Here is a 26,021-nt window from a genome sequence, read left to right as displayed (position 1 = left end):
CATACCAGCAGTTTGCCAAACCAAACAGCACTGACCAAATTTCTGAGTGCTTCACTTTTATTATTTTTTGCTGCTCTTGATTTCTCGAAATCATCTTAGAAACAGTAGATTAGATATCTCTTTTATTCTTTCTCAGTGGTTTGCAATCTAAGTTCCTTATAAAGTAGCTGCAGAGATAATGCCACATAACCACTTTTTACCTATATCCCTGGGGACAAGTGCTACTGATCATTTCACATGTCCTTTTTGTATAGGCACTGCAGAGTTCAGTCTTGCCTGCAGAACTGAGCTGGCTATACTTATGATAGAAAATCCAGCGTGCATTTCCAGTGTTGGTTTACTGTAGACACTTGTTGGAGAAGGAATATTTATTTAATTAAATTGCCATTATTATTCTTCCCTGAAAAAGGCATTCAAGCACTCACATTCTTGTAGGCACTCTGTAGGTCTGTATTAAATATGTTTTTAAGGAAATGTATGCAAAAACCCAAGCTCCAAGAGTGGAATTCATTAACCTGAGTTAAGCTCATACATTCCCTGTACTTTAAATGGGGAAATTTAGGGGCCTAGTATTGAACTCTCAGCATGCTGAGCAGGAGGACGTGTAAATTAGCCAACAGGAAGCACAAAGGAGAGGGATATGTCTTGACCTCATCTCTGTGAAACATAGGTAGCCTGCAGTTGGGTTTAGGTATGTACAAGAGACAAATATAGAAGTTCCCAAAATACCTTGGTGTAACTCTCAAGCCTTACCTTTTGTGAACATCTGTCTTTGAAAACAAAAGCTCAAGTTAACCTTGTGCATAAACTGGCCGTAACGACATGGGGACCAAATACAACCATGCTTCGGGTGGTCACTCTAGCACTTGTTTTTTCTGCAGCAGAATATTGCTCCCCAGTCTGGAACAAAAGCATGCACACACAGATTGTCAATACACAGTTAAATGCAGCTATGTGAATTATATCAGGAACCCCAAAAAGTACACCATTGGCACGGCTTCTAGTCCTAGCGAACATTGCTCCCCCACAGCTCTGCCATGATGCTGCATGTGTGAGGGAATACCACAAGGCGAAGGGGTGGACAAAATGTGGCCCACGGGCCAGATGTGACCTGCCAAGCCATTCTATCCAGCTCACAGGGCCCCTAAACATTTTAGAAAATGAATATTTATCTGCCTCTAGCTATTTGTCATGTGGCCCCCAATGGCCCTCTGCCTGAAATTATTGCCCAACCCTGCCATAAGGCCATCAGTAACCCAAAGCTCCCAATCAATAAGAAAATCACTATACCACCACCAGATAGGCTCAAATCTAGAAATCCCATCTGGAGATACTCCCAAGGAGTATCGAAGAACATAGGAGGGAAGCTTGGAGAAATGCCAGCCTGCTGCAGAAATACATCATTTGCAACCCTACAGTCCCCCAGCCAGAATTTGACCTACTGAGAAAGATTTGTTCCTCCCTGCATTGCATCCAGACACTTCATGGAAAATGTAGACACCTATTCCATAAATGGAAAATCAAAGAGAGTCCAGGTTCATTTGTTTTGACTTAAGTGCCTAATTTATTCCTAAGAAGCCTAATGTGTCTAAATCCATCTCTGTATTTGGCCTCAGGCTGTTATGCCAAAGGTTTAGCCCACTTCTCCTCCTCAACACATTGAACTCATTAGCTGGTGTTTTGCTTCCTCTAAGCACACTCACCTGATAATGGTGTTTGGGGAATGCCCAGTTTTTAAATACCAAGCAGCCTTTTCAGGACATAGGTAACAAAGCATGTGATTCAACCAAGATGGCATCATTTCAGGTTTGTTGTCTCCTGCCCTGATGCGGTTTCTGCACTTTAAATTATATTAGAGGTTTTTAACCTTGTACTAGCTGCAGGCCATCCCTTGCAACCCACCCAGCACTTCAGGCTGCCCATCCCTTGCTGTGCCCCAGTTGTTCCTTCTCCATGCACAGGGCTTATTGCTTGCCCTACCCCTCTCAATTTAATTTCAGTTCAAATTATTAAGGATTCTGGCTAAATGCCATGCTCCCAAAAATGACATAACACACATACAACCGTAATAGAAATACGTTCAAAGAAAGTAAGCAAACTACAAATATTATACTAAAAATAGAGCCCGCCAATATAAAAACATTATTAATATGCATATAGTAGTAAATCAAGACGTGAATCTATAATATTGTTGTGCATAGATTCACAGCTGAAACAATAAAATCAAACCTAATGTTAAATTGTATGACTTATATCAGTAACAAAGGATATTTAATAGGGCTCTGCAAAGTTTCCATCCCTGATTCAATTTGGCAGATATTTGGCTCATTTGGTGGCTGAATCTCTGAATCCAAACAGAATCAGAGGACCTTTTAATCTCTCTGAATCAAACTGGAACTCTCCAAGTCAGTTTGACAGATTTGGAAAGCTTTGGCGATTTGGACATAGACACAGCTTTAAATGTTTTTTCTGCATACCTTGAGGTAGCAGGTGGCTCGTGAATGCTGTGATGCTGGGGCAGATGGAGTGTCCCACAGGAGTGCAGGGGGATCCCCAGCGCGCTTGGCAGCAGACCTGGAGGTAGACCAGAAGCACTTCCGGTCCACTGGGGAATGTGCAGGGGGGCCCTGGGCTCCCCTCTGGCTCGGTGACTGGTGCCTCCTGGGTCTGGGGGGGCACCCAGTGTCCCCCCGTGGCCGATCACCAAACCAGGGGGTGCAGGGGAGCCCCCCAGCACTCTCCCTGGGAGAAGTACTTCACACAGCATTCAAGAACCACACCTGGTACCTCGAGGTATGTAGAAAAAACATTTAAAGCTGTATCTATGTCCAAATCGCTGATTCTCCAAATCAACATTGACTCTTCAGAGTCAGATTCAGCCAAATCAAATTAGGTACAGTGATCCAAATCAATTAATTGAATCACTGTCCCTGATTTAGGCTGAATTCAAATTGAATAGGGCCCACTTCACACACCCCTCATATTTAACTCTAATTGCCTCAGCCTTATAAGCAAAAATTGCAAGACTGTTTACTAAATTTGAATCTGTTGGTTGTAAAAGCCAGATTACTTTCTCAGTTTGAAAAATGTATCAATTTCTGCAAGAACAGTAATAAATACGTTTTTCTTATGTCATTATATGAATAACATCCTAAAACATAGTGGATAGTATCTTCCAAAACGCCTAGACAGGCTGGGCAACATCTTTTAGCCCCTGGAATGGAAAATTTGCATCCAGCTAGAACAGCTGTGAGCATCTGTTCAGTCTTGAATCTAGTCAAAGAGGATTGCCATTTAGTACTGAGATCCAACTGTAAACACCTCCCCCCCCCCCCCAATTGATTTTCCAAAGAATATATAAAGGGGCAATATGAGTATCCCTAGTCACTGCAAAGTCATTCAGCCTGGCAATATTTTGTTCCTCTGGAAAACCTAACCCTTTTCTATGTGGAAAAATGCAGCCTCCTCTGAAAGATGGTGAGTAGGGTTACCATAAGTCCAGGTTTTCTTGGGCACAAATCCTCCTATCTCAGTCCAGGCATTGTTTTTTTAAAATATGGTCAAATGTCCATGATTTTGGTTAGCTCAGCTTCGAATTTTTTCCAAGGACTTCCCAGCTTTCCCTAGCAAGGAGCTGTTTGGGGTTGGGGAGAGGGCGTTTGGGGACAGGGCACACACACATGACTAGCATGTAGGCAGGCCTGCAGGGGATGGGAGCAGCCCTGGCAGCTGGATACAGGTAAGTCTGTGGGGGTTGCAAGGCTAGGGCTTGGGGACTGTCTGGGGGAGGTGTGTGGATGTGGGTGGCAGAGGTGTGTGAAGGAGATGGGTGTGTAAGAGGGGTGGGTACCTGCTAGTGCTGGGGGAAGCTGTACAGGCTTATCCACCCATTAATAAAATGCAGAATGCAGTATCGGGCTTAGTTCCGATGACTATGCTACAAATAGGAATCCCACCTCCCTTCCTCACGCATATCTTTGAGCCATTTCTGTTCTCCGTGTTACAGACATGGAAGTTGGTGAGGTTGTACCTGTGAGACACAGTGGTGTATATCAACTGCATCATGTCATTGACCTTAATCGGACAAGCACTTACATATGGAACTCTCATCATATGGGTGTTTGCATGCAAAGAAGACTGTAGGTCTGGGCCTAATTAGTCTTTACTTTGAATATTATTTGCGAGTTTAAATTTCAGAGTGAAGATCCTCATAAAAATCTTTCTACATCCTAGAAAATCCTATTTTGTATTGCACTGAATTCACCTGCCTCAGATATGCAGATTATATCTTCTTGGAGCAACAGTATGGGCATGCGGTCAAACACCCAGTGCAGAGAGGCAGTGGTGACTTCGGGTTGGCAAGGCAGCACCCAGGGCAGTATGAGAGCACCTACGGCTGGTGTACCGCTGGCACTGCCCTGGCTACAGTTCTGCCCAGGAGACAACCTGGTGTCCATGAAGGGTTATGTCAGGATGTTTAGTAAAAATCTCAAGAATGATAATTAGCACTCCAAAATAAGTATCTCAAATGTATCATACTGAGTAACTAATGATGTGGACTTAAAGGTTCTGAGATTTCTGGAAGAGCGTTCTTCTTGTCTTTATTCTATTGAAAAATAAACTGTACTGAGATGTTGATAGTACATGCTTCAGTACTCAGTGTAACTAACTGCTCTAAGTTCTTGGATGTACCATTGAACTATTAGGAAGATAGTAAATTATTTAATCAGATTAGAATGCAAGTAGCACCAATATGAACATGGCACTTGATTTATGCTATGAAGGAAAATCACATTTATTCTCTTCTGTTTGCTTAGGTTCGTGTGTTCACATTTTCTGTCGGTCAGCATAATTATGACAAAGGCCCCATACAGTGGATGGCCTGTCAGAATAAAGGTATGTTTATGTGTCCCTGCTCATAACTTCATAAAGCTTCAGCTTTACAAAAAAATAGTTTAAACTATTTGCATGCTTTGCAAACTTACTTTATTGTGTCAATGAGCGTTTGATGTAGATTAAAAAAAATGGTTTTTGTCTTAATTGGTTTTAAGGGAAAACATATTGGATGGACTAAAGACTAGTATTATTTGTATAGTACTGTTACTAATAGCATTAGTGTTTATTGCTAATATTACCTTGATGATGTAGTAATGTATAAAACAAATCTCATCTTCATCCCTTCCCCTTATACTTTGAATTAGATTTTGGGGTATTTGATGGGAGAGAGAATTACACAGGCAGTTTGCCAAGTCTGAAGCATGTTAATTGCCCATAGATACAAAAGTAACTAGTCACTGTGTACAGTTTCAAAACACCTGAACTGATTTAATTAAGTTCAACTGAATAATCAGAAACAAAGTGAGAATATAATAAATGTTACCAAGCTACATGGTTTATAAAGAATCCAGCTGCCACTAAAACTCTGAACGGCTCTCTGACTCTTGCTATTTGCTTGGGATTTTTTCTCAAGATAAATCTCTAGAAATGGAAAGACATCAGCAAGATGTGCCAATGTGTCCCGTTAATCATTGCAGCACCATTATATTTGGCAGAATTATTTCAGTTCCAGAAAGTTCTTGGTTTTTTCCTGTGGACTTGATGGGTAAAAACTTTCTGTAAGGATTGCATAGAGACAAAAAACACTGAAATGGGCAGGAACATTAATAATACCTGTTCTCCAAATGTGATGATCGAGGCTAAAAAAAAATGGGAAGTCTTTTAAATGTCCTTCAGGATATTTCCTGGAAACCATTTTAAAATATCTTAACGAGCTAGTCAAAAGGTTTTTTTGACACTAAGTGCATGCTGATTTGTAAAAAAGCAAAATTGCAACTGTTGCTCTGCAACTTTCCTCAAGAGAAAAGGTGTAGTCACAGGCAGAGACATATTGCAGAATAGCCAACAGCATACAAGCCTTAAAAACCAAGGCTCTTCAAGGATAAGAGGTTTTGGGGTTTATTTTTTTCCTTTTTCCACAGTAATCTTGAAAGTTCTCTTTTTTTTCTTTGCATCCCAATGAAAGCAAGTATTAAAGTCTTTCCTGCAACCTGTTCATGTCATTTAAGCTACTTTCCATTATTCCTTCAGGAAAAAGGGATAGGGTAATTGATACTCCCTAATGAAGAGGATAGTGGTATTTTATCATTTCTGTTATACATTTTAGGTTACTATTATGAAATCCCTTCCATTGGCGCAATAAGAATAAACACACAGGTAAGTCTGTAGTGCTTGCACACAGTAGACCTACTCATAAGTAAAAAATATCACAACAGTAATAAAATATTGTAGATACTATTTTTGTTTAGTCTAACAAACCAAAAAAATTTCTGTTTGAACAAAGTAAAAATAGTATGAACATAATACCTGTAAGATCTAACATATTAAGACATTCCTTCAGATCTGAGTTATTCTACAAAAGTATTTAACAGGATTTCTTTTATTTTAAAATCTTTTATGTTGGTGGTTGTACTAGATAATCCTGAAGGTCCCTTTGAATCCTATGATTCTATGAATCCATGCTAGGTGAAAACCCTGAATATTTAAATGAAAATTTAAGAGGTTTTTTTGTGCAGTTGTTGGTAATTCTTGTATTTGTCGGACCAGCAAATAACGTAATTTCAGCCATTTTGGCATTGCCAGAAAGAGACATAATGTGGTAGGCAAAAATATATGAATTCGAGATGGTCAAGTTTATCTATGGATTTTCCAAGTCAAACCAAAAATAGGAGTTATTCCTCATAGGGTGCATCTACATGTCGCCGTATGGTGACATAACTATGGCACTGTGCTTTAGTACTTCCTTTAGGAACATGACTAAAGCACGGCGCAGTAACCGCCCATTCTGTGCTGTGTGTGCAGTGCATGGTTGGATTTTGCTGCTACATTGCCATAGCAGCATGCTAACATGAGGGAGTGCACCACTGTGGTGAAGTAGCTGATGATCGCATGTAGACTCACATGATTGCTATATCACCATAGCACACCGTACAGCGATGTAGCACATTGCTGTGGCAACGTGTAGACTTGTTCATTAGATCCCTACTCTCAGTCCATGCTCCTGCACTCACTGAAGGCAGGAAATACACATGATCAACACGCTAAAGATACTTGTTCCAATAAGGACTGTCCCATGAAAGCCACTGCAAATTATTATAGATATATCCAGGGCCAAATGCTATTTTACCTTTGTGAATCTAAGTGCTACTTATCTGCTCAGATGTTGCTATGTAAGTGGCATGCCTGTCGTTTACACAGAGTTTAGATTGAATTTCCACTTGCATAACATGCTGAGGAGGCTCCACTATGGCTCTATATGCTTTGTGGCAAAATAGGACTGGCGAGGCAGGAAGGTAAATGTGGGCAAGTGTTGCTGCACAAGTGGAAATTCAATCTCAAATCTACATCAGTGCCAACATTTGCAGCTATGTTTAGATGTGGAAATAGCACTTAATTGGTCCTTAGTTACCAATCTGCTATTTAAACCCCATTTTTATAGTTCTGTTCATAAATACTTACGAGCTGGTTACTCCTGGTATAAGAATCATCTAAATCAATGGATTCTGATGCTCAGTTTCTTCAGGCCTTTTTTCCCTCCATCTTTGTGCTGGAAAAAATGTGGGAATTTGTTACAGCTATGTCTAGTGCTAGATCAGAGAGCCTAAAAACTGACCTGGCTTCTGTAGGCACTTCCCCTAATCCATTTAAAGTTACTCCGTAATTTTACCTTTTCATACTATGCATTCCACCCATACACCTCAAACCATTTTACAAGGATGTGTAAATGTGTAAGTAATCACTTCCCCCTTTTTCTTCCCCATAGAGTTGAGGGTCCTGTAATCTTGTAAATTTATCATTCTATCTATATTTCATTTTGTATATGTGAATAGTGGAAAGAAAACTGGTAGAATATCTGTTGGGTCTTGACTCTGCAGTGCCAGGACTGTCTCAATATTCCCCCTGCTGGAATCAGTTTGGGGTCAGTCTAGACTAATGCCTGCCCTTGAAAGGACAAAGAACATGAGAGTTTGTCTGTCTAATATCACAGGTGCTGAATTTTGCCCCGTAATCCTGATCCCATCGTATTTGTTTTCTGTCATTTGATTTGTTTTCTTTTTGGTACTGTTTCTGGATGTTGGTTCAATAATGATGTGCCAATGATGAAATTCTCAACCTTCTTGACAGGAATATTTGGATGTTTTGGGCAGACCTATGGTTTTAGCTGGAAACAAATCAAAACAAGTACAGTGGACCAATGTCTATTTGGATGCACTGGTATGATCTAGATTTATTTCTATAGTAAAATAACATTCTCAATAACGAGTATACTTGTTCGTGCGTTTAATAATCATTGTATTTAGAGTCTAAGGAAAAACAGAATCTTACTTGGCTGAGATCAGAGGTATAGCATGGGATAAATGCACCATGAGCAGATACTCCCTTCTTCCCCCCATCTTCTTCAAGTGCAAGAACAGAACAGAGCCAAGCGGTGTGAAGGCATTGTGGGAACTGTAGTTCTCTGGACTGGCCAGGGAAGTTTGCTGCTTGCTGCTGTGGAGGAAACTTTCACCCTAATTTTTTTCAACCCAACCCCATGTTCAGAGGACAGCCTCCAACCCCCATTCCCACAACCCCCCCAGAAAACCTCCAGCTCTGCTCTACTAAACTGTGATTTCCAGAATGCTTTGCTTCTGCTTTCTGGGGCCAGGGTTTGTCTACAGAGTACAGCAAGACAGCAGGCATATCAGTGAGGTAGGCTGCAGCAAGTAATCATGGGGTGATGCCATCCTGATGCCCCTACCCTTAGCCAATACCCCTTACTGAGGCATGTGCCCCTCTTCCCCACCTCATGTTACACCTACAGTGCATCATTTAATGCTTTCATGAACTGTGAAGGAGAGCATCAGTTATAGAGAGAAAGCGTTATAACATGAAGAATTCTCCCACCTCTACCCACTGCCCACAAACTTAAGGACTCAGCCCTTTATAGACTAATAATTCAAAGGATTCACCATAAGGTTACATTGCAATAAGATAGCTTTTTGAACTGCTGTATCCCACTGGGATGTCACTTGTATGTATCAATTTTCTCCAGTACAGTGGCATTGCGAGAAGTGTAATTTATTCCACAAAGTCTTTGCACAGTCTCTAAATGCAGCTTGTTCTTGACTTGAAGCAAACACAATTTCTCAATGATGTCTGTCTTCATCAGAGCAAAGGCTAACAGTTTTACTAAATTATCTGGAGGCCTTGTGCTCTGAAAACTGTAACTGGCAAATACCGTGGTGGTGCCAGCAAACTCATTTCCACCTGTTACCTGACCAGGATTTCAATTTGAGTCTCCAAAGGGCACAGTTATTGCAATTAGCTATTTTCTCAGCCAACTGTTTGTTTAACTTAGCAGTCCATGTAATGGAGGAAACAAACAAAAGGATATACTCCAGCACTTTCTTGGCTGCTTAATTTATCATTTGAGTCGTGTAAAACAAACAGACACAGGAAACTACGAAAAGCTAAGTATTATTATCAACAGCTCAGACTGAAGTAGATAAATGTGCTGCATGTACGTCTAACTTTGCTTAAATTACTGTAAAATGGTCATTTGACATCATATGTTTATCTAAGTTCATCTAAAGTCATGTCAAAATGCTCTTCTTCCTGTCAGTATTACCGTAAAATGCTCATTTTTTATCCATTCGTTGTAGAACAGTGTGTGACATAGAAGAGCCAATTTTTGTGTCCTTATAGTTTCAGTAGCCAGAAGTTCATTGACCATGATTTCTTGGTTGCTGTTGAGGTATTTACTGGAAACATAAAGGATGTTATGAAGAAAGTTCATATGTTCTGTGCATATCCTGTTCTCAAGTCAAAGATAATTTTGCAATATGAGATTGGAGAGAGATTCACTTAATTAAAAAGAACTATGATACCTGAACACAAACATTATGTGAGTTTAGTTTCAGTGGGCTACAAAATGCTTTTACATCAAGTCTTTTCTTCAGGTTTTTTGCCCACATTCATAACGTGCCAGAAGTTCTCAGTATAAATATTTTTTTCAAGTAAGGATGTATCAAAGCTGTAAAATGTAGGTCAGGCTGGATCCAGGAAGGCCATGGTGACTCTGAGCCTTGGTAACTGCAGTAGTCAGAGGGTTGAATGAGGATCTAGATTTCAAAATCCCATTAGTTGGAGTCTGCTCAACTGTAGGGTCCCAGTTCAGCCCAGTTTAGGAGTTTTCTTTTTATAAAACATAATACTGGCTGCAGGCCCCAATGTTGCAAATGTACCCCTTCTACTTAGGGTGCTTTAGTTCAGACATATTCTAATATTTGTTAGTAGAGTACTTGTTTTATGTCAACATAGCACCTAGAAATATGTTTTCTCTCATCTGTTCATTTGGCATCTGTTAAGCTGCTGGACTCCATTTATTCACCTTTCTCTCTCTGACCTCATCCCAGTCCCAAAGTGTCAGGCACTGCACCCCCATTATATTGGTGACTACATGGAGGTGCTGAAGGTGATTCTCGTTAGCACCTAGCCTTTCCCTTTCTATGTGCAATCTGTTCTTCCTTTTACTTGGGCAAATTCGCCATAGTGTGATATTTGACCATCCCTTTTCCCTTGACGAAGTTGAAAGCAACAATGATACTCTTAGAAGACTTTCTTGCTAAGAGTCTTTCTAAAACTATCATTGTTGCTTCCCACTTTGACCTGTCTGCCTGGGCCCAATATCCAGACAATTAAAATGCTTGTCACTTTTTGTTGCATTTACCATTGTAATGACCTCATCTCACCTCTCTTCTCCACTAATCTGTGCAGAAGTAAAAACATGTGGGAATGGTTCAGCCTGAGCCAGGAATGATTTTTGAGTGAGCATGCTTCTGCTACAGAATTTTTTCCATTATGTCTGTAAAAGCATGTCATCTTGAGTCTCTTCAAAGGCTTACTATGTAATGTGTCTTAGTCAGGCTTCTTGCAGGTATTAAGACTGTATTGTGCATCAGTTGCTTCATAATGGTCCCTGTGTCCTCTGCTACCATGACAACTTAGCTCTGTTTCATTCAAGGACAGGCTGCCCTGGTTTAGCTTTCAGTAGGACATATTTGTGGGTGAAAGCATAGTTGCCTTAATTAACAGGGGATGGAGACTTACAACACCTCAATTTTCATTGGTGCCCTCAGTTACTTGATAGTCAGAGCTAAACCAGAATGGTTTTTATTTCTAAATAAAATGATTAAATTTGTTCCAGTTTAATTTTGACTTCCTATGAAATAGCACATGGACCTGCAGTTACCAGGACCAGGGACTTACAAATGTCTGCTGTCTTGCAGTCTTGGCATATCTGTTCCAATCCACACATTAAATAGATAGGGGCACTTACTATATAATAATGCCCCACCTCCCAATAATTGTGAGAACACAAAAAGCTGCAACTACATGCATGAGGTAGCTTGAAATTTTCCCCATTCAAAATGGGATCATGACAAGAAAAAAGTTTTGGAGCCACTGACATTTGAGTTTTTGAGGAGAGCTCCAAGAACGAATGATAAAAGTAAGATGATAAATCCACACGATACACCTGACATATTACTGAAACTTGAATTGTAGCTAAATTATTGTTATTATTTTAGCTGTGATGTAATAACCTTGTTACTGGGCATCATCCCAAGACACACTCCTGTTTAAAGGTAGCATTCCTGGAATGACGAGGCAAAATGTAGATACCAGGAGTAGTGTAACCTACTTTATGGGTTTTCCTTACAGCTTTGTCACGTTACCCGCTTGTTACCTACATTTTTACTACCCTTTTTATTTTTTTTATTAATAAATACCTTAGTTAGCAGTAACTGTGAGAGAGAAAAATGGTGTATAGATGTAAATACAGTCTCATTATCCTAATTTTTATGCAAAGTCAGATTGTATTACACCATTCCTTTTTTAAAACTGGTCCTTTCACCTGCCACATACCAAGAATTGCATGCACGCATTTTTGATAAGCCATGGAATTTGAAAAGTATGATCATTAATTACCTTATTAAAAATATTTGCTCAGTGCTTTACATCCATTATTTGACAATGATCACTCATGTTAGAATATATTATTATATTCAAAGTTTGCTTTTTCAGTTTTTTCAAAAAAACCTAATACCCAAACTAAAAATATCACAGATTTAGAGAAAGTAAGGATTTGTTTTAACATATTCTAGTTTAATGTTTGCCATTAACTGCTGTTTTCCATCTCTGATTATATTCCAGGAACTGGGCCTAGTCATTACCGGAACCCTGCCTGTCTTCAATCTAACAAAAGACCAAGATGGAAAAAAAGTAAGCATGAAGTTTTACTTAAGTCAAAAAGACATTTCAGTTATATTAATTAAACTTGGTGGAGAAATCTCCCTGGAAATAGATATTTGCATAAAAGATTATAGGCTACAGTCTAATTGCATGTACAGCTAGAAATATACTGTTACATGAAGTTTCTGATAACCTGGAAATAAGGAAATACAGATTGTGTTGTCCTAAATTTCAATATGTGACATTACTTGATCTTCCTGCGTGACCTGGTGACACTGAGAATTCCTTATGGGATGAATAGCTAGATGGGGAACAGGTGGTAATCATACAGAGATGTTCCAGGAGAGGATGTCCATTTGCCTTTATAAAAAACAATGGAAGCTATGAAGTTTCAGGACAATAGGCAATTTACATGGAAGAACAGTCACTTACCTAGGAGAGTGTCAAAAAAGGACAGGTGGGTTTCTGAGTATAGAAGAGGAATATCTGGCTTCCTCTCAAAAGGGCATCTTTATTACATGATCTAACTTCATGCTACGCTTACTACTTTTTTTGAAAGATGACCCAAATAAGTTTATGAATATACTGTAAATTGCATACTGTATAGTAACCCTTGAGTTGCAAAGTGAAATGCTCAGAATTAGAAAATCTTGAATTTAAATGTTTCCTTGGCATCACAGAGCTACACACACACTTTGAACTAGATCACTCCCCTGATGGCCCTTCCAGCCCTATTTTTCCGTAATTCTGTAAAATGAATAAAGACACCCCACATGTTTATACTGTTATCTGTCGTTTACTGTATTTCTTACACACTCAACCATGAAAACATAAGTTTCTTAATGTGGGAGCCTATATATATTTACTTGGATCTTTGTATCTTCTTACCGCTTAACACAAGGGTAGGCAAAATACAGCCTGCAGGCCAGATCTGGCCAACCAACTGATCGTATCTGGCCCGTGGCTGCTGCCGCAGTTCTCTGCATGGGGCTGAGTCTCGCCTGCTTCCACTTTCCACCCACTCAGCTGCCCACAGATGGCTGCTCGTCGCACCAAGAAGGTGGCCAGGAGCGGGAGGTGGAGCCCCACATGCTGAGGCAGAAGCTGCCTGCTTGCAGCTTCCTCCCCTGCCTTACTGGGCATGTAGTGCCTGCCACTGATTCCCCATGATACCTGCAGCCCGGAGCAGTGCAGCAGGGGCAGGAGGAAGAGGAACTGCTGGAGGTGCAGGGAGCCGAGCAGTACCTAGGCAACTGCAGCAGCAGCAGCACTGTGTGCTGGCTGGGGCCACGGCGGTGCTGTCAGTGGGTGCAGTACAGGTGTGGGCAGCAGCATGGCACAGCTTGCCCCAAGCAGAAGCAGCTCGTGGTTCACCCCCAGCAGGCTGCTGCGGAGGCAGCTGCAGCCAGATGGGAAAGTGGACTGCATCTGCACATTCACTGCACCATCCGGGTGAACTCTGTAGCATATGCCCCCTGCCCTCCTCCCAGTCCCCTGGCCAGCTCCCAGGACCTAGTGCATGGCCAGCCCCCCATACACATGCACCCCCCCACACACACACCCCATATTCTCCCATGCCCCCATACGCGCCTCCCAACTTCCCACCTCCCCCACAATATACTAGAGTAAGACTTTATTTTAAGACATCATAAAAAACATAAATCGGGACTTTTTTTTTTTAATAAAAGTAAATACGTTATAGCAGATGTTTCATTTTTAGTGTATGGTTTGTTTTTTAATTGTAATTTGTTAAAACAAAATCTTCTAAAAGATTTTATGTGTGGCCCTCCACAGCTCACCAAAACTCACGAAGTAGCCAGCCAGCTGAAACAATTGCCCACCCCTGGTTTTACCTTTTGAGATCTTGGGTGCATCTACATATGCAATGCGCATGCCTGAATAAACTCCAGAGCAGTTTGTGCTGAAGTTTATTGCTCTTGGGCATGCCGTTTGCACGTGCACCCGGGACTGCAGTACATTAAGCTGTGGCAAAGCAGCTCCAGATGGCAGGGGACTCCGGGGTCAGCCTGCTAGCCCAGTGTTATTCTGACCCAACTCTACGTGCCTTGGAGGGGCTGGCTGGGGCACGAGGGCCGTTCAGTGAGGTGCTAGCCAGCAGGCAGTCCCAGCCAGCTCCATCAGCATCTACATGTGCATTGTGGTGGAGTAAATAGGTGCCATAGGATGTTACCTGTGTATCTTAAGGTGTTGTTAATTAGTTTACTCCATCCTAATAGCAGCACATGTGTAGATGCAAACATTTTACTGCAGAGCTAATTAGGCAACTACCGAGTATACAGCTTGTGTAGATGTGCCCATTGACATGAAGGCTAATGCTCTGAGGCATATGTTAATACTGTCCCATTTAAGGCTGGTAGGGAATAAGGTCTTTCCAGTTTAGGCCAACTGCTCTACATTTCTTGGCAGTTAATCAGTCTCATATGGGTATGGTAGCTGATTTTCACCTTTACATACGTAAGACAGCTTCTGCCCCAAAAGACTAGCTGACACCCAATACAATCTCATTATAATGAACCCCCATAGGACCAAGAGAAAAGTTTATTAATAGGGGATGTTGGCTGCATCATGATAATGGAGTGGGGGGAGGGGCAAAACAGCTCCTGTTGCTGGTTTGTTATAATGACACTATACTTTATATACAAAAGTAGGTTACTTCTATCAAAAAATGGGGAAAGCAAAATTAAGATACACCTCTTTCTACTATTGTACACTGTAAATATATTAAATTGTATGCTAACATTTTGGAATCTTACTCAGAACCAGCTGATTCTTGGAGTAATGGGAGTCGATGTCTCTTTGGAAGATATAAAAAAATTGACACCAAGGTTTACAGTAAGTCCCCTTTTTCATGGTTGTGATGGCACCAGCTGTTTACCTTCACGCTTATCATAGTGTGCTCTTTCCTGCAGCATCTAGCAGTAGGCATGGTGGTGAATTAGATAATTAAGAGCCTCTTTTCATTCTTCCTCTTCTCCACCCCCATAGTAGACAATGTATACACTTATACTTCTGACAGTTTTAGAGTTTGCTTCCTCTATAGTCCTTATCAGTACTGACCTATGAACTGCCCATCAGTATCCTGTAGCTCACTTGCATATTATGGCTGTATTCCAGCAGCCCTGAAACCAGACAGCCATAGATTATTACTCAGCCTGAAGCCCACAATCCTGCTATTAATCTAAAAGCTAGTTCTATGTTATATTCTTATTACTGTGCACACGGCGTGCCACCATAATAAGTCATCATTATGCATAGCTCCTATATAGTGCTTTTCTTCAGCAAAGTTTTCTTCGCTGCAAATCTGAGTTTGCATGCGAGCATTTTTTTTTATCCTATGTGTGTGGCAAAGCATTTAACTAGTTAATTTCCAAGAAAATGTTTGTTGCTGTTGGAAACCCAAGCCACAGAAATAATTTCTCTGATTTATACCCCAGCTGTTGACTGTATATTTTCCAGATTCTGAGCGTTATTAGAAGGCTGTTCATTTTCCATTAAACACCCTTATGACACCATGCAACATTTTTTCTTTCTTTCAGCTCTGCCCAAATGGATATTATTTTGCAATTGACCCTAATGGTTATGTGCTGCTTCATCCAAATCTTCAACCAAAGGTACAAAAAATCTTTTAAGTTAAGTCCTTATAGCCTGGGATCGTTGTCAGAAATAAGAAAAATACACTGGCCACAAGCAGACGTTTGTTTTTAGTGGTGGAAATTTCTTAGAGATATTTTGACTAGAAATCTTTCTAGGCGAGGATGCAGTGCATACATCCAGCCTGCAACAGCCTCTTCTCCCCTGCTCTTCAGGCCTTCTCGAAACCAGGTGATCCCAGTCTGGGGAAGGCATGGGAAACCGTGGTTCCCAGGGAGGGAGTAGAGCAGTGGGAAAAGACTTCAGCCCATTCTGCAAGCTGGGGATACCCAGTTGTAGGGAGTGGACGGGGAGCTTTTCTTCTCTTGGACCAGTCTATGGGATGGAAGGAAGTGGGGCAAAGCCCCTTATTCATTTCCAAGACCAGGCAGTTCTTGCCTGGGGAAGAGATGGGGAGCTTCAGCAGCTGCTTCAGTCCCCTCCCAGACCAGTCTAGGATGGGACTAGAGCAACAGGGCAATGTCTCCCACCCCTTTACCTGATCAAGCAATTCTTGGTCTGGGAAAACAAGGGGAGCATTTTCCAACTGCTTGCTCCACTCTCCTCCCAGACCAGACTGAGAGGGGAGTGTGTAAGTGTTCATTTTTGCAAGAGGGTTTGTCTCGCAAGTGAGATCTTTCAGATTGACACCTGGAAGGCCTTTCTCCCTAAGGGGACATGCTTCCCACAGGAGAAATTGTACACTCATAGGTTTTTTAACCAGGAGAGAAGTGATTCTTCCAGTAGAAACATTAATGACTGTATGTGGGCACTGTAAGTTTAGCCAAAGGTGCCACACAATAACAGTGAAGAAAAGTCTTGATCCTGGTTTAATTAAAAAAGGCCTCTTGTCAATAGAAATCTCCCTACCTTCAATGGGGAAAAAGGACATTTCAGATTTCAGTTTTACACCATGGTGGTTTTGCATGTTCCAGTTGAGCAGGGGTCAGCAGTGTTTTTGGGCAGTGTCAAACACACCTACAACCTCAACTTAAAAGATTTCAGCATACCAGGGATGGATGGCAGAGGAGTTGCAAGGGGCCCAATCCTTGTTGTGGCAGTGCGGCCCCAGCCCCTTCCCTGAGATGCTTGTGCCAAGCAAAATGCCTTTGCATGCCATATTCTGGCATGAGTGCCACATTCTGGCACACATGCCAGAGGTTGCCTACCCCTTCAGTAGAGCATTGATTATCTGGAAGTCAGTTTTCCAGAACATCAGTTAACCAGGAGGTTTTGTATTAACAGCAGCAAGTATTGTGTCTGCCGGTGTAATGGAAGTCCCATGCGCGGCAGTGCAGTTGTTCGCCCCACCCTATAATGTTCCCTCTCACTCTCTGACTCATACACGAGCTGCCAGTTATCTCAGTCACACAATTCTTACCATATATTTGTTGTACAGTAAAGTACAGTATGCAGTTGTCAGTATTTTATATCATGGTGATTAATTATTTGGAAAAAAGTGGTTATCCAAAAGGAGGGTAAGACTAATTACTCCAGGTAATTGGCACTACTGTATTTAAATAATAGCTTGTGGTAACTGCATCTAAACACGATTCTGAAGTGCACTCCATTTTTTTCAAGAAAAGATGGTTAGAAAGTGCTAGGAAAAGATCACTTCAGTCTTTATTTTTTAAATTTAAAAATTTTTTTTTTTTTTTAGCTATTGCAAATTTCATTGAAAGAGGAACTCTCTCATCCTGCCGAGAATTTTGATTTTGGAATTTTCATATCCAAAGCAAATAAATAGCACTTATTTGCTTTTTCATTATTTTTTTCCTTGTATATTTCCAAATGAGAATTTTTCCAAGGATTATTGGATAGGACACGAGGGAGAGAGCACTGAGCTGTGAAACCTGAATCTGTATATGATTAGGATGTTTAACGTCAGACTGATCTTGCAAATGCTCATATACTATATAGATTTACTCCTGCAAATTGCCCCATTGATTTTAGTGAGTCATAAATAAAACCATGTAGTATGTTCTCGTTTTCAGGGTCAGGACTTTAATTTCTATTTGTGGAAAGGCTTACTGTGTTTCAGCCTTTTCTCTAATTTGTTTGGAGAGATGCTTGCAGGTGTCTGAAGCCAAGAGATAAGTTTCTTTAAATGTTTTGCTTTAATTTCTCTAGAAATACTTTGTCAATATTTGCCCCCCCGAACAGTTTCTGCTACCTACAGACTGCAGCAAGAAAATTTCATAGGAAAGTCAAAGTCAAATCATATATAAAATGAATGAAGTGAAAACGCTCATTCCAAGGTGAAATACATATAAAATATGAAACAGGCAAAAAAAAAATGAGCGCTATGACTCAGGAAAAGAATCTTCAGTTTCTATCTGTTTCAACTATTAATATTAAATGGTATCAGTAAGATGATGTTTGAGCCAGTTATGTTTAAGTATATGGATGAAGTAACAGAAGACTCTCAGTGATGAGAGGAGTGAGCTAATAATGGCTTGAAGAATCCCTCAATCTCAATTCTGTTTTATTCTTCATCCCCCAACATAATCTAGGCAGACTGTGGGCTGCCTGACCTAAGCTACATCGTGATAATAGGCCTGAGCAGAAAGTTCTTTGTTTTGTATGTTGTAGCTTCACCACCACACTACTGTGTTAGGGCTTGCAGTAGATTCCCTGAAGATGGCCGTATAGCTCTTTTGCCCAGGGCCCGGACCAGGGGAATCCCACCGCAACTAACAGAATTAACACAAGGCAGTAAATCTTTTTACCAGGTGAACCAGAAGGAGACACTGAGCTATGAAAGAGAACGCATAATTCAGTGATAATTATTTTTTACTATGGAATGGAAAGAAATGTGGCAAAAATAGCTTTGCTTAAGTCTTTGCCTCTTTGTCTGAATTTTCTTCATTTTCAAATTTGAAGTCATGCAAAAATGCCTCTTTATTAAAAGAAGGAGAAAGGCAACAAGGAGGGAAGAAATTTCAATATTGCTTTAAATAGGGGTTGGCAACCTATGATCTGTGGGTTAAATCCAGCCCATGAATAGAGTGGATCAGGCTGGAGGCAGTTTAGGAAATCAGTAGCATAACTCCAGCCACCACAGCAGAGGAAGCATCTCCAGGGTCCTGTTGTCTACTGTGTTCAGTTTAGGGTGCCTACAGATGTCTGCTTTAACTCATGGTGCCTTACATACAGCTCCATGAGTCAGAGCCCAACAGATGTTTGCCTGTTGGATCAGAGGGGGTGGGATTGGAGTGGCTCTAGCTGGTGGGGGTGCACAAGCAGCCTCCAAAGACGCTGCTGAGCCACCCCTCTCCCTAGCCCAGGCCTTTGATAGCAGCAGCTTTTGAACGTCCAGAGTGTGAGGGGGGGCAGGGTGGAAAGGAAGCCCCTCATGGGACCAGCCCAGCTCTCCCCAGTACCCTAGCTGGGGGGTAGTTAGCGGGGCCCCACAAGCTGAGGGGACTCCATTCCATCCTGCCCACCCCGCCGCCACACCAGCTCTGGCTGCTCCCTCCCCTTCCTTCTTCCTCCCCCACGGACAGGCGCGGGGGCATGGTTGGGCTGGTGCTTCTGGGGCAAGCAGCAGTCCAAACCCATCCTCATGTGAAAAATTCACCCTAAGGCACTCTGTTTTAGAATTCCTTACTCTAATACTTCATGTGTCCAGGGTTAACTTTTCGTGTGATTGGCCATTTTAAAAGTGTAGTCATGCACATGTGTTAAGTCACAGCTGTAGAGCACTTTCAGGGTCCCCTTCCTGTGAAAAATGTCATTTGTGTAAACAACCTTAGTATCTCTGCTGCAGTAGGGGAGGCATCCCCAGGGTCCTCGCGTCTGCACTTTCCTATTGATTCCCTTTGCAGCATCCACTGATTGAAAGGGAAGTGTGGCCTGCACAAGGGACTGGGTCCCAAGCAGTGCCCTGCAGTGATAAAACCCCTGAGTTTAGTAATTGAAATGCACTTCAGCATAATGAGTAGATGCATCAAGTTTTAGATGATGTGTAAAGGAATTCTTTCATCAAACATTCACAGATTCAGCTGGACTCAGTGTTCTCACAGGGGCCTTTCCACGCCTAAACTTCACATTTCATTTGATGAATATTATTTAATATGATGAAATATTTTCAGATTTTTCCATTTATTGCACCATTATTTGCTGATTTTAAATTCATTAGAAGTTGTTAGTAGTCTCTTGGCTACAAAGGGGTTGGGCAACTGACTCTTTTATATGACTTCATAAATATGAGTCCTTTGTTAAGGAGAGAAAAATAATATAAAGTAATGAATTTGTAATGGTATTATTTGTGGCCCGTTTTGTGAAGTGTTGATTTCCCTTCCCCATACTGGTATCACCTATCTTTAGTGCCCAGCCATACCATGCAAATTTAAAACCATTTGTTGGCTATGAATTTCCAGTTTTTTACACCTAGTTGAAACTTGTGTGCCCAATGAAATAACAGTGTATAGCAAACTGCTCTTGAAAAAAGGAACTGAAGTAGGCAAGAATCTCAATATATTCAGTAACCAAGATTTTTATTATTCTTTCTGAGACCTGAAGTGTAAATTCTTGAACCCCCGTTGTAAATAATATTGTGTTCACCAGAGCTCTCTTGATCACAGAAAGTTAAAACTGATCTCTTGAACACCCTCTTTGCAAACCAATGGATTTTTTTAAAACTGTATTTTAGAATATTGTTTTGCATTTTTTTTAATTTAAAGATGATTTAGCTATCAATCGAATGAAGATGAGCAGAGATGTTTTCAAGTACTCCTTCAATGGCTGTTTCACAATGTTTTGAACATATATTGTGTTTCTTAATTCTTTGCAGAATTTGTATATTGAGTATTGTGCATACTCCTCTCTGTGTATCTACTATTAACAGTTACACAGACTAGATTTTATCATTGACAGTTTGTTTCGGGTGGTGCATGCTATTCAGACTGATACCAGAACTACCTTCTAAAACCAAGGTACACAACAAAGACAGCTGTGTATAGAATTTATGGGTTTCCTTTAATGCACTATAAATTAATCTTAGTTGACCTTTCTATTGGCATTTAACATACTAACAAAGAACATCTTGATTCCCCCCTCCCCCCGCTTTACCAGCAGTTGTTCAATGGGAGTAAACCAAAAAATAACTACATATTTACGTTTGAAGAGGTGAGGCTGCAATATAGTGCCAGTAGTTTCCTCTTCCTCTGAATGCCTTTTTCTTTCCTTCTGAAAATCTGTAACCTAAATTTCAAAACTGGTTCAACACAATTAACATTTTGAAATATTGTCTTGCAGAAACACCCAGGAACTCCCTACAAAGGAACATATAGTTTGTTTTTCTCATAGAGTTCTTGAGAACATCCTGTAACTCATGTTATACAATAAAAGCATCATGAACTTAGCAAAGCACATTGGTTTAAACTTCACTTTCAAATACATTACAATATAAACAACATGGTCTGACTTTTCTATGTAAATGACCAGTGTTTTATCAAATAGCTAGGGCTCTTTTGTTTACTGAAATATGAAAATCTCTCTATTATGTTCTTATGCCCAAATTCCCTGCTATAGTCCAGGGTATAAAGATTCTTCTGTGAATTGTTCGTTTTGAGGTGAACCTGTTCTATATGTTTAAGCAACCAAATTAAGAACGTAATTTTGAGATTTTTTTTTTCCATTTGGTACCTGAAAGAAAATCAAATTAGTTATGAAAATTTTTTAAATGAGCAATCAGCTAACATATTACTGCCAAATTTTATATGGATTAAATCTGCTATCGTGACCCAAAACAAAGCATCCCAAGAGTGATATTTAATCATTAAAATCAGTGGAATTACACTGGTTTATATGTGACTCAACATGCTTGATTTTAATGGGATAAGGACTCTAAAGTAGTAAAACAAATGAAGCTAGCTCTGCTATTGTATCAGTGTCCTTCCCCCACCATGTTAGGGTCCTGCTTCAGAGCCAGTTCCTTGGCAAGACTGCCGTTGTCTTCACAGATCCTAATCCCATCATGCTTTGTACCATGCTTACTTTGTTTCTATTTTTAAAAGCAGAATGGAAAGTTTAGTTTGTAATAGATGACGGTATCATGATAAGCAAAAAGGAATTAGCTTTTGTCTGCTCTATTAAATCTTTGGCAGAATGTACTCATTTTGCACATGTAGATCTCTCTGTTGACTTAATTCACCTGCTTGGGACTTGTCTGTTGTTTTACTTGAAACTTGCTGCAAAGGTTAACAGAGAGTTCAAAGTACTTTGTCAAAATGAGCCTTCTCTTGTGATTCAATAAACATACCGATTGGGAAAGAGTAGAAACCAGGGTAAAATGTAAACTATAAATTGATTGTGCACTGATGGTTCAGAGGTATAAATTACTGCTTTTCTGTTGCTTCAGCACATTGGTGTGGGCATACCAAAAGTTAATTTGAGAAAAAGGAGACCCCATGTCCAGGTAATTGTGGATGGAGGTGACCAATAGTGCATTAAAATGCATAGAGATGGAGATAAGATTAGAAAGCTTCTGCTCCGCTTACTAGGAAAACCTAACTAGGGAACTGTTGATGAACAGCTTCCAAAGCATGAAGCTTGCATCTTTCTTTGTTAAATAATAGTAAAATTGTTATTCATGGTAATGAAGGGCATTATTTTAAATTGTGATGCATTACTAATAGCTGCTAATTAGAGCTGTGCTTTAAAGACTATTCTTCAGGCTAAGAGATGAATTGTAGGCTGAAAAGAGGCTGAAATGAGGAGAAAGATTTCATAAACCTGAAATCAGGAGAAAGATTCTGCATCTTTGTAAATTGTTTACCAGGTTTTATTACACAGTGTATGCTGTACAATAGGGGTGTGTGAAGCGGGCCCTACTCATTTCGGATTCGGGCTGAATTGGGGACGGTATTTCAATTCATTGATTCGGATCATTGTCCCTGATTTGATTCAACCGAATCCAAATCTGAAGATTCAATGCTGATTTCTGCATACCTTGGGGTACCATCACGGCTTGTGAACACAGTGATGCCGGGGCGCATGGAGCATCCCACAGGAGCATGGGGGCCCCCCCACATGCTTGGCGGCAAACCTGGAAGTGGGCTGGAAATACTTCCGGTCCACTTCCCGGTCTGCCGGGGAGTGCACAGAGGGGCCCCTAGCCACTCCTCCCAGCTTGGCAATTGGCTGCAGGGGGACCCCAGGTGCCCCCCCAGACCCAGGAAGCACCTGTCTCCAAACCAGGGGGTTTGGGGGGGGGGGGCAGCACACTCCCCGGCAGACCCAGAAGTGGACAGGAAGTGCTTTTGGTCCACTTCCGGCTCTGCTGCCAACTGCACTAGGGAGACTCCTGTGCCCCTGTGGGACACTCCATCTGCCCCAGTATCACAGTATTCACGAGCTGCCTGGTACCTTGAGGTATGTAGAAAAAACACTTAAAGCTGTGTCTATGTCCAAATTGCCAAATCTTTCTGAATCACTCTGAATTGATTTGGAGGGTTCCAGTTTGATTCGAAGAGATTATAGAGTCCTCTGATTCGATTTGGATTCAGAGATTTGGCCACCAAATTGGATCAAATCTCCACCAGATCGAATCAGGAACCAAAGCTTTGCACAGCACTACTGTACAATAATACACAGGCAGAATTTCAATGACTTACAAAGTTCCTATGTCAAAATAAGATATTGGGGAATATGTTTGATCTGCAGGGATCCTGGTATTCTCTGTTTAAAAATCTCAACTTCTCTGATAAAAATTGCAAATTCCCTGATTAAAACTGCCAAAATCCACATTTTTCCACAATTCCATAATTGAAATGAAATGGCACTATATATAGGTATCGGCCGAACACAATATTTTATTGCTATATTTACAATTTTAAAGCAGTTTGGAAGCCTGCTAGTGCCTCAATCACTTCAAGAAAATAAATTCTAAATACATAGAAGTTTTGGTGTTTGAGTTTTGATTTTTTTATCATGGAAAATCAGAGCTCCTCCTTCCCCCTTCACTCACCGGAGCACAAGTCCAGCTGCAGGTGTACCCCCTACTGCTTTGTGGCACTTAGCAGCCCTGATATGTAAGTACCCTGCCTGTGCCATAGCCCCTCACTCCCACCCCAGAGCCCCCAGCCTTGCTGCTTCCCCTCACTCCCCAGCCACAGTCCCCTGGGCCCTGCTGGTGCCTCTTACTCCCCAGCCACAGCACCCCAGCCTTGCCAGTGCCTGTCACTCCCCACACGCACTCCCCTGCCACCCTAGACCCACTGGAGGGGGCCCCCATCTGCCAGGGCTATGGGACCAGGGACCTGGTCTGCAGCCCTTTGCCCCCAGCAGTCATGCCTAAGTCCCAGCTGCCACCTGTGGGAGGCAAAGGCTTCTTCAGCAGAGTGAAGCACAGAGCCCAACTCCCGCTCCCCCACAGGCAACATGTCAAAACTGGGATCCCTTGCAGAGTAGGGATGAGCTGCCTGCTGCAGTCTCAGGTCTCCCTACCCTCCTACTCTCCCCCTGAGGCCTTTGTGGCCCAGCAGCAGGAACCTGCCATGGCAGGACAGAGAGGGGCTGGGCGGGGAAGCTCATTGCCACTGAGAGCCCCATACCACCTAGCAAGGCACCCCCTGCCTGCCTGGCAGCAGCATGAGGCACAACTTCACTCCGCCACCCCGTTGCTGCTGGGCAGACAGGGCACATCACGAAGGTGGTGTGAAGCTTGTGGCAGCAACAAGCTTCCCTGACCTCCTCTTTCCTGCTGTGTTGTGTCCTGTGAACTGGGCTGTGGAGGCCTCAGGTGGGAGGCAGAGGAAGCAGGTAGGGAGCCCCAAGCCTACAGCAGGCAGCCTGCTCCTATGCAGAAATCTAGGGGTATGTGCCCCCCCCCCCTTAGAGTCCATGCAGCAGCAGGGAGCCAGCCTCAAACTGACCCCTAGACGAGCCCCCCACACCTCTGTCCCACTCCCCACCTGGATCCTGAGGCCGTGCATTCTGGCCCCAGGTCCCATGTGCCAACGCAGCAACCACAGCCCTGCCCAACTCCCTCCTTCCCTCCCTGACTATGGGGGCCTCAATCCTCCCCCAGCCCCCCCCACACTTACCTCCGGGAGCTGCTCTCCAGCCTGCCTGGCAGCCATGTGCATGTCTGAGCATACACATGCACATGACACCACCTGCTGATCGCCTTCAGATCTTGCTCTCCCCAGCCCCTTGCAGGTTGGGACTCCATCAGCCTGTAAAGGGAAACCCACCATTTCCTGCATTTTTTCTCCTTTAAAGGAGAAAATCTAGGTTTTTCTCCTTAAAATGAGAAAATCCGTTTTTTACCGTGTTTTTCTGTGGCAAACAGAAATCCCGGATCCCTGCTTATCTGTGACTCAGACCAGCTGCCATCATATCAAACAGGGAAAAGGAAGTTAGTGACACTTATGCAGTTCTTTTTGAATTATGTTAAAAACCTTGAGAACAAAACACTTACTGAAAATACTGAAACAATACAAAGAATGTTTTAACTACATAGGTACCAACATAAAGAAGGAAATACAGTATAAATGTCAATATCCAACATGTGTGGGAATCTATCTCAGGGTGTTAGAATGCAAAACCAGCAGTTTATGCAAAGAAAGAATTAATTTAATCAACTGCATGGCATGAAATTCAATCCAATTCAAGGAAGTGACAAAATTCCCCTTGGCTTTAGAAGGGCCAAGATTGTTCCAAACTCATCCTGATCATGGGCTAGCTTCACATATATAAAAAGAATCTAACATCCCATGTTCACCACCTGTAAGAAACAAGGTAAAAATTAGATGCTAACCACTTGAAGTTAGGAAGAAAGAAGCTTGACATATAGTCTAAGAGTCTGTGAGAATGTAGACATGCTCCCAAAGTCTTTTCAAATAATAGATTTACCATGGCATTTAAATGAATTTATTTTTATTTCACTGTACCAGTTCATTCTTTCTTTCCTATTTTATCAGCTAAAATAACACATTGTTGCTCTTTCTTGCCATGCTTGTCTGCATGCTTTAGTTCTAGTGATGTACTTTTGTTTCATTGTATTAAGTTGTGCCAGTAATTTTAGTGTTTCTGTAGTATATATAGTTATGTTGTGTGTTTTGATTGATTAG

The 26,021-nt window shown here is 41.6% G+C and overlaps 1 protein-coding gene across 6 annotated transcripts in view; it reads left to right on the top strand.

Annotated features, from left to right (window-relative positions):
* Positions 1-26,021, top strand: part of CACNA2D1 (calcium voltage-gated channel auxiliary subunit alpha2delta 1) — a 558,706-nt gene that overhangs the window by 465,315 nt on the left and 67,370 nt on the right. For 3 of the 6 annotated variants that reach the window (XM_019543645.1, XM_019543644.1, XM_019543643.1), the window contains exons 12-18: positions 4,818-4,896; positions 6,164-6,213; positions 8,182-8,271; positions 12,253-12,321; positions 15,070-15,144; positions 15,849-15,923; positions 22,307-22,363. In XM_019543645.1, the coding sequence (XP_019399190.1) occupies positions 4,818-4,896; positions 6,164-6,213; positions 8,182-8,271; positions 12,253-12,321; positions 15,070-15,144; positions 15,849-15,923; positions 22,307-22,363 (495 nt within the window). The remainder of the gene's footprint in view (positions 1-4,817; positions 4,897-6,163; positions 6,214-8,181; positions 8,272-12,252; positions 12,322-15,069; positions 15,145-15,848; positions 15,924-22,306; positions 22,364-26,021) is intronic. The other 3 variants (XM_019543648.1, XM_019543647.1, XM_019543646.1) reach the window with 1 other exon arrangement.

Source organism: Crocodylus porosus, unplaced genomic scaffold (genome assembly GCF_001723895.1).
Source record: "Crocodylus porosus isolate Cpor-Errol unplaced genomic scaffold, CroPor_comp1, whole genome shotgun sequence".
Taxonomy (NCBI): domain Eukaryota; kingdom Metazoa; phylum Chordata; order Crocodylia; family Crocodylidae; genus Crocodylus; species Crocodylus porosus.
The sequence above is the reverse complement of the archived record's forward strand: the minus strand, read 5'-3'. Positions and strand labels throughout refer to the sequence as shown.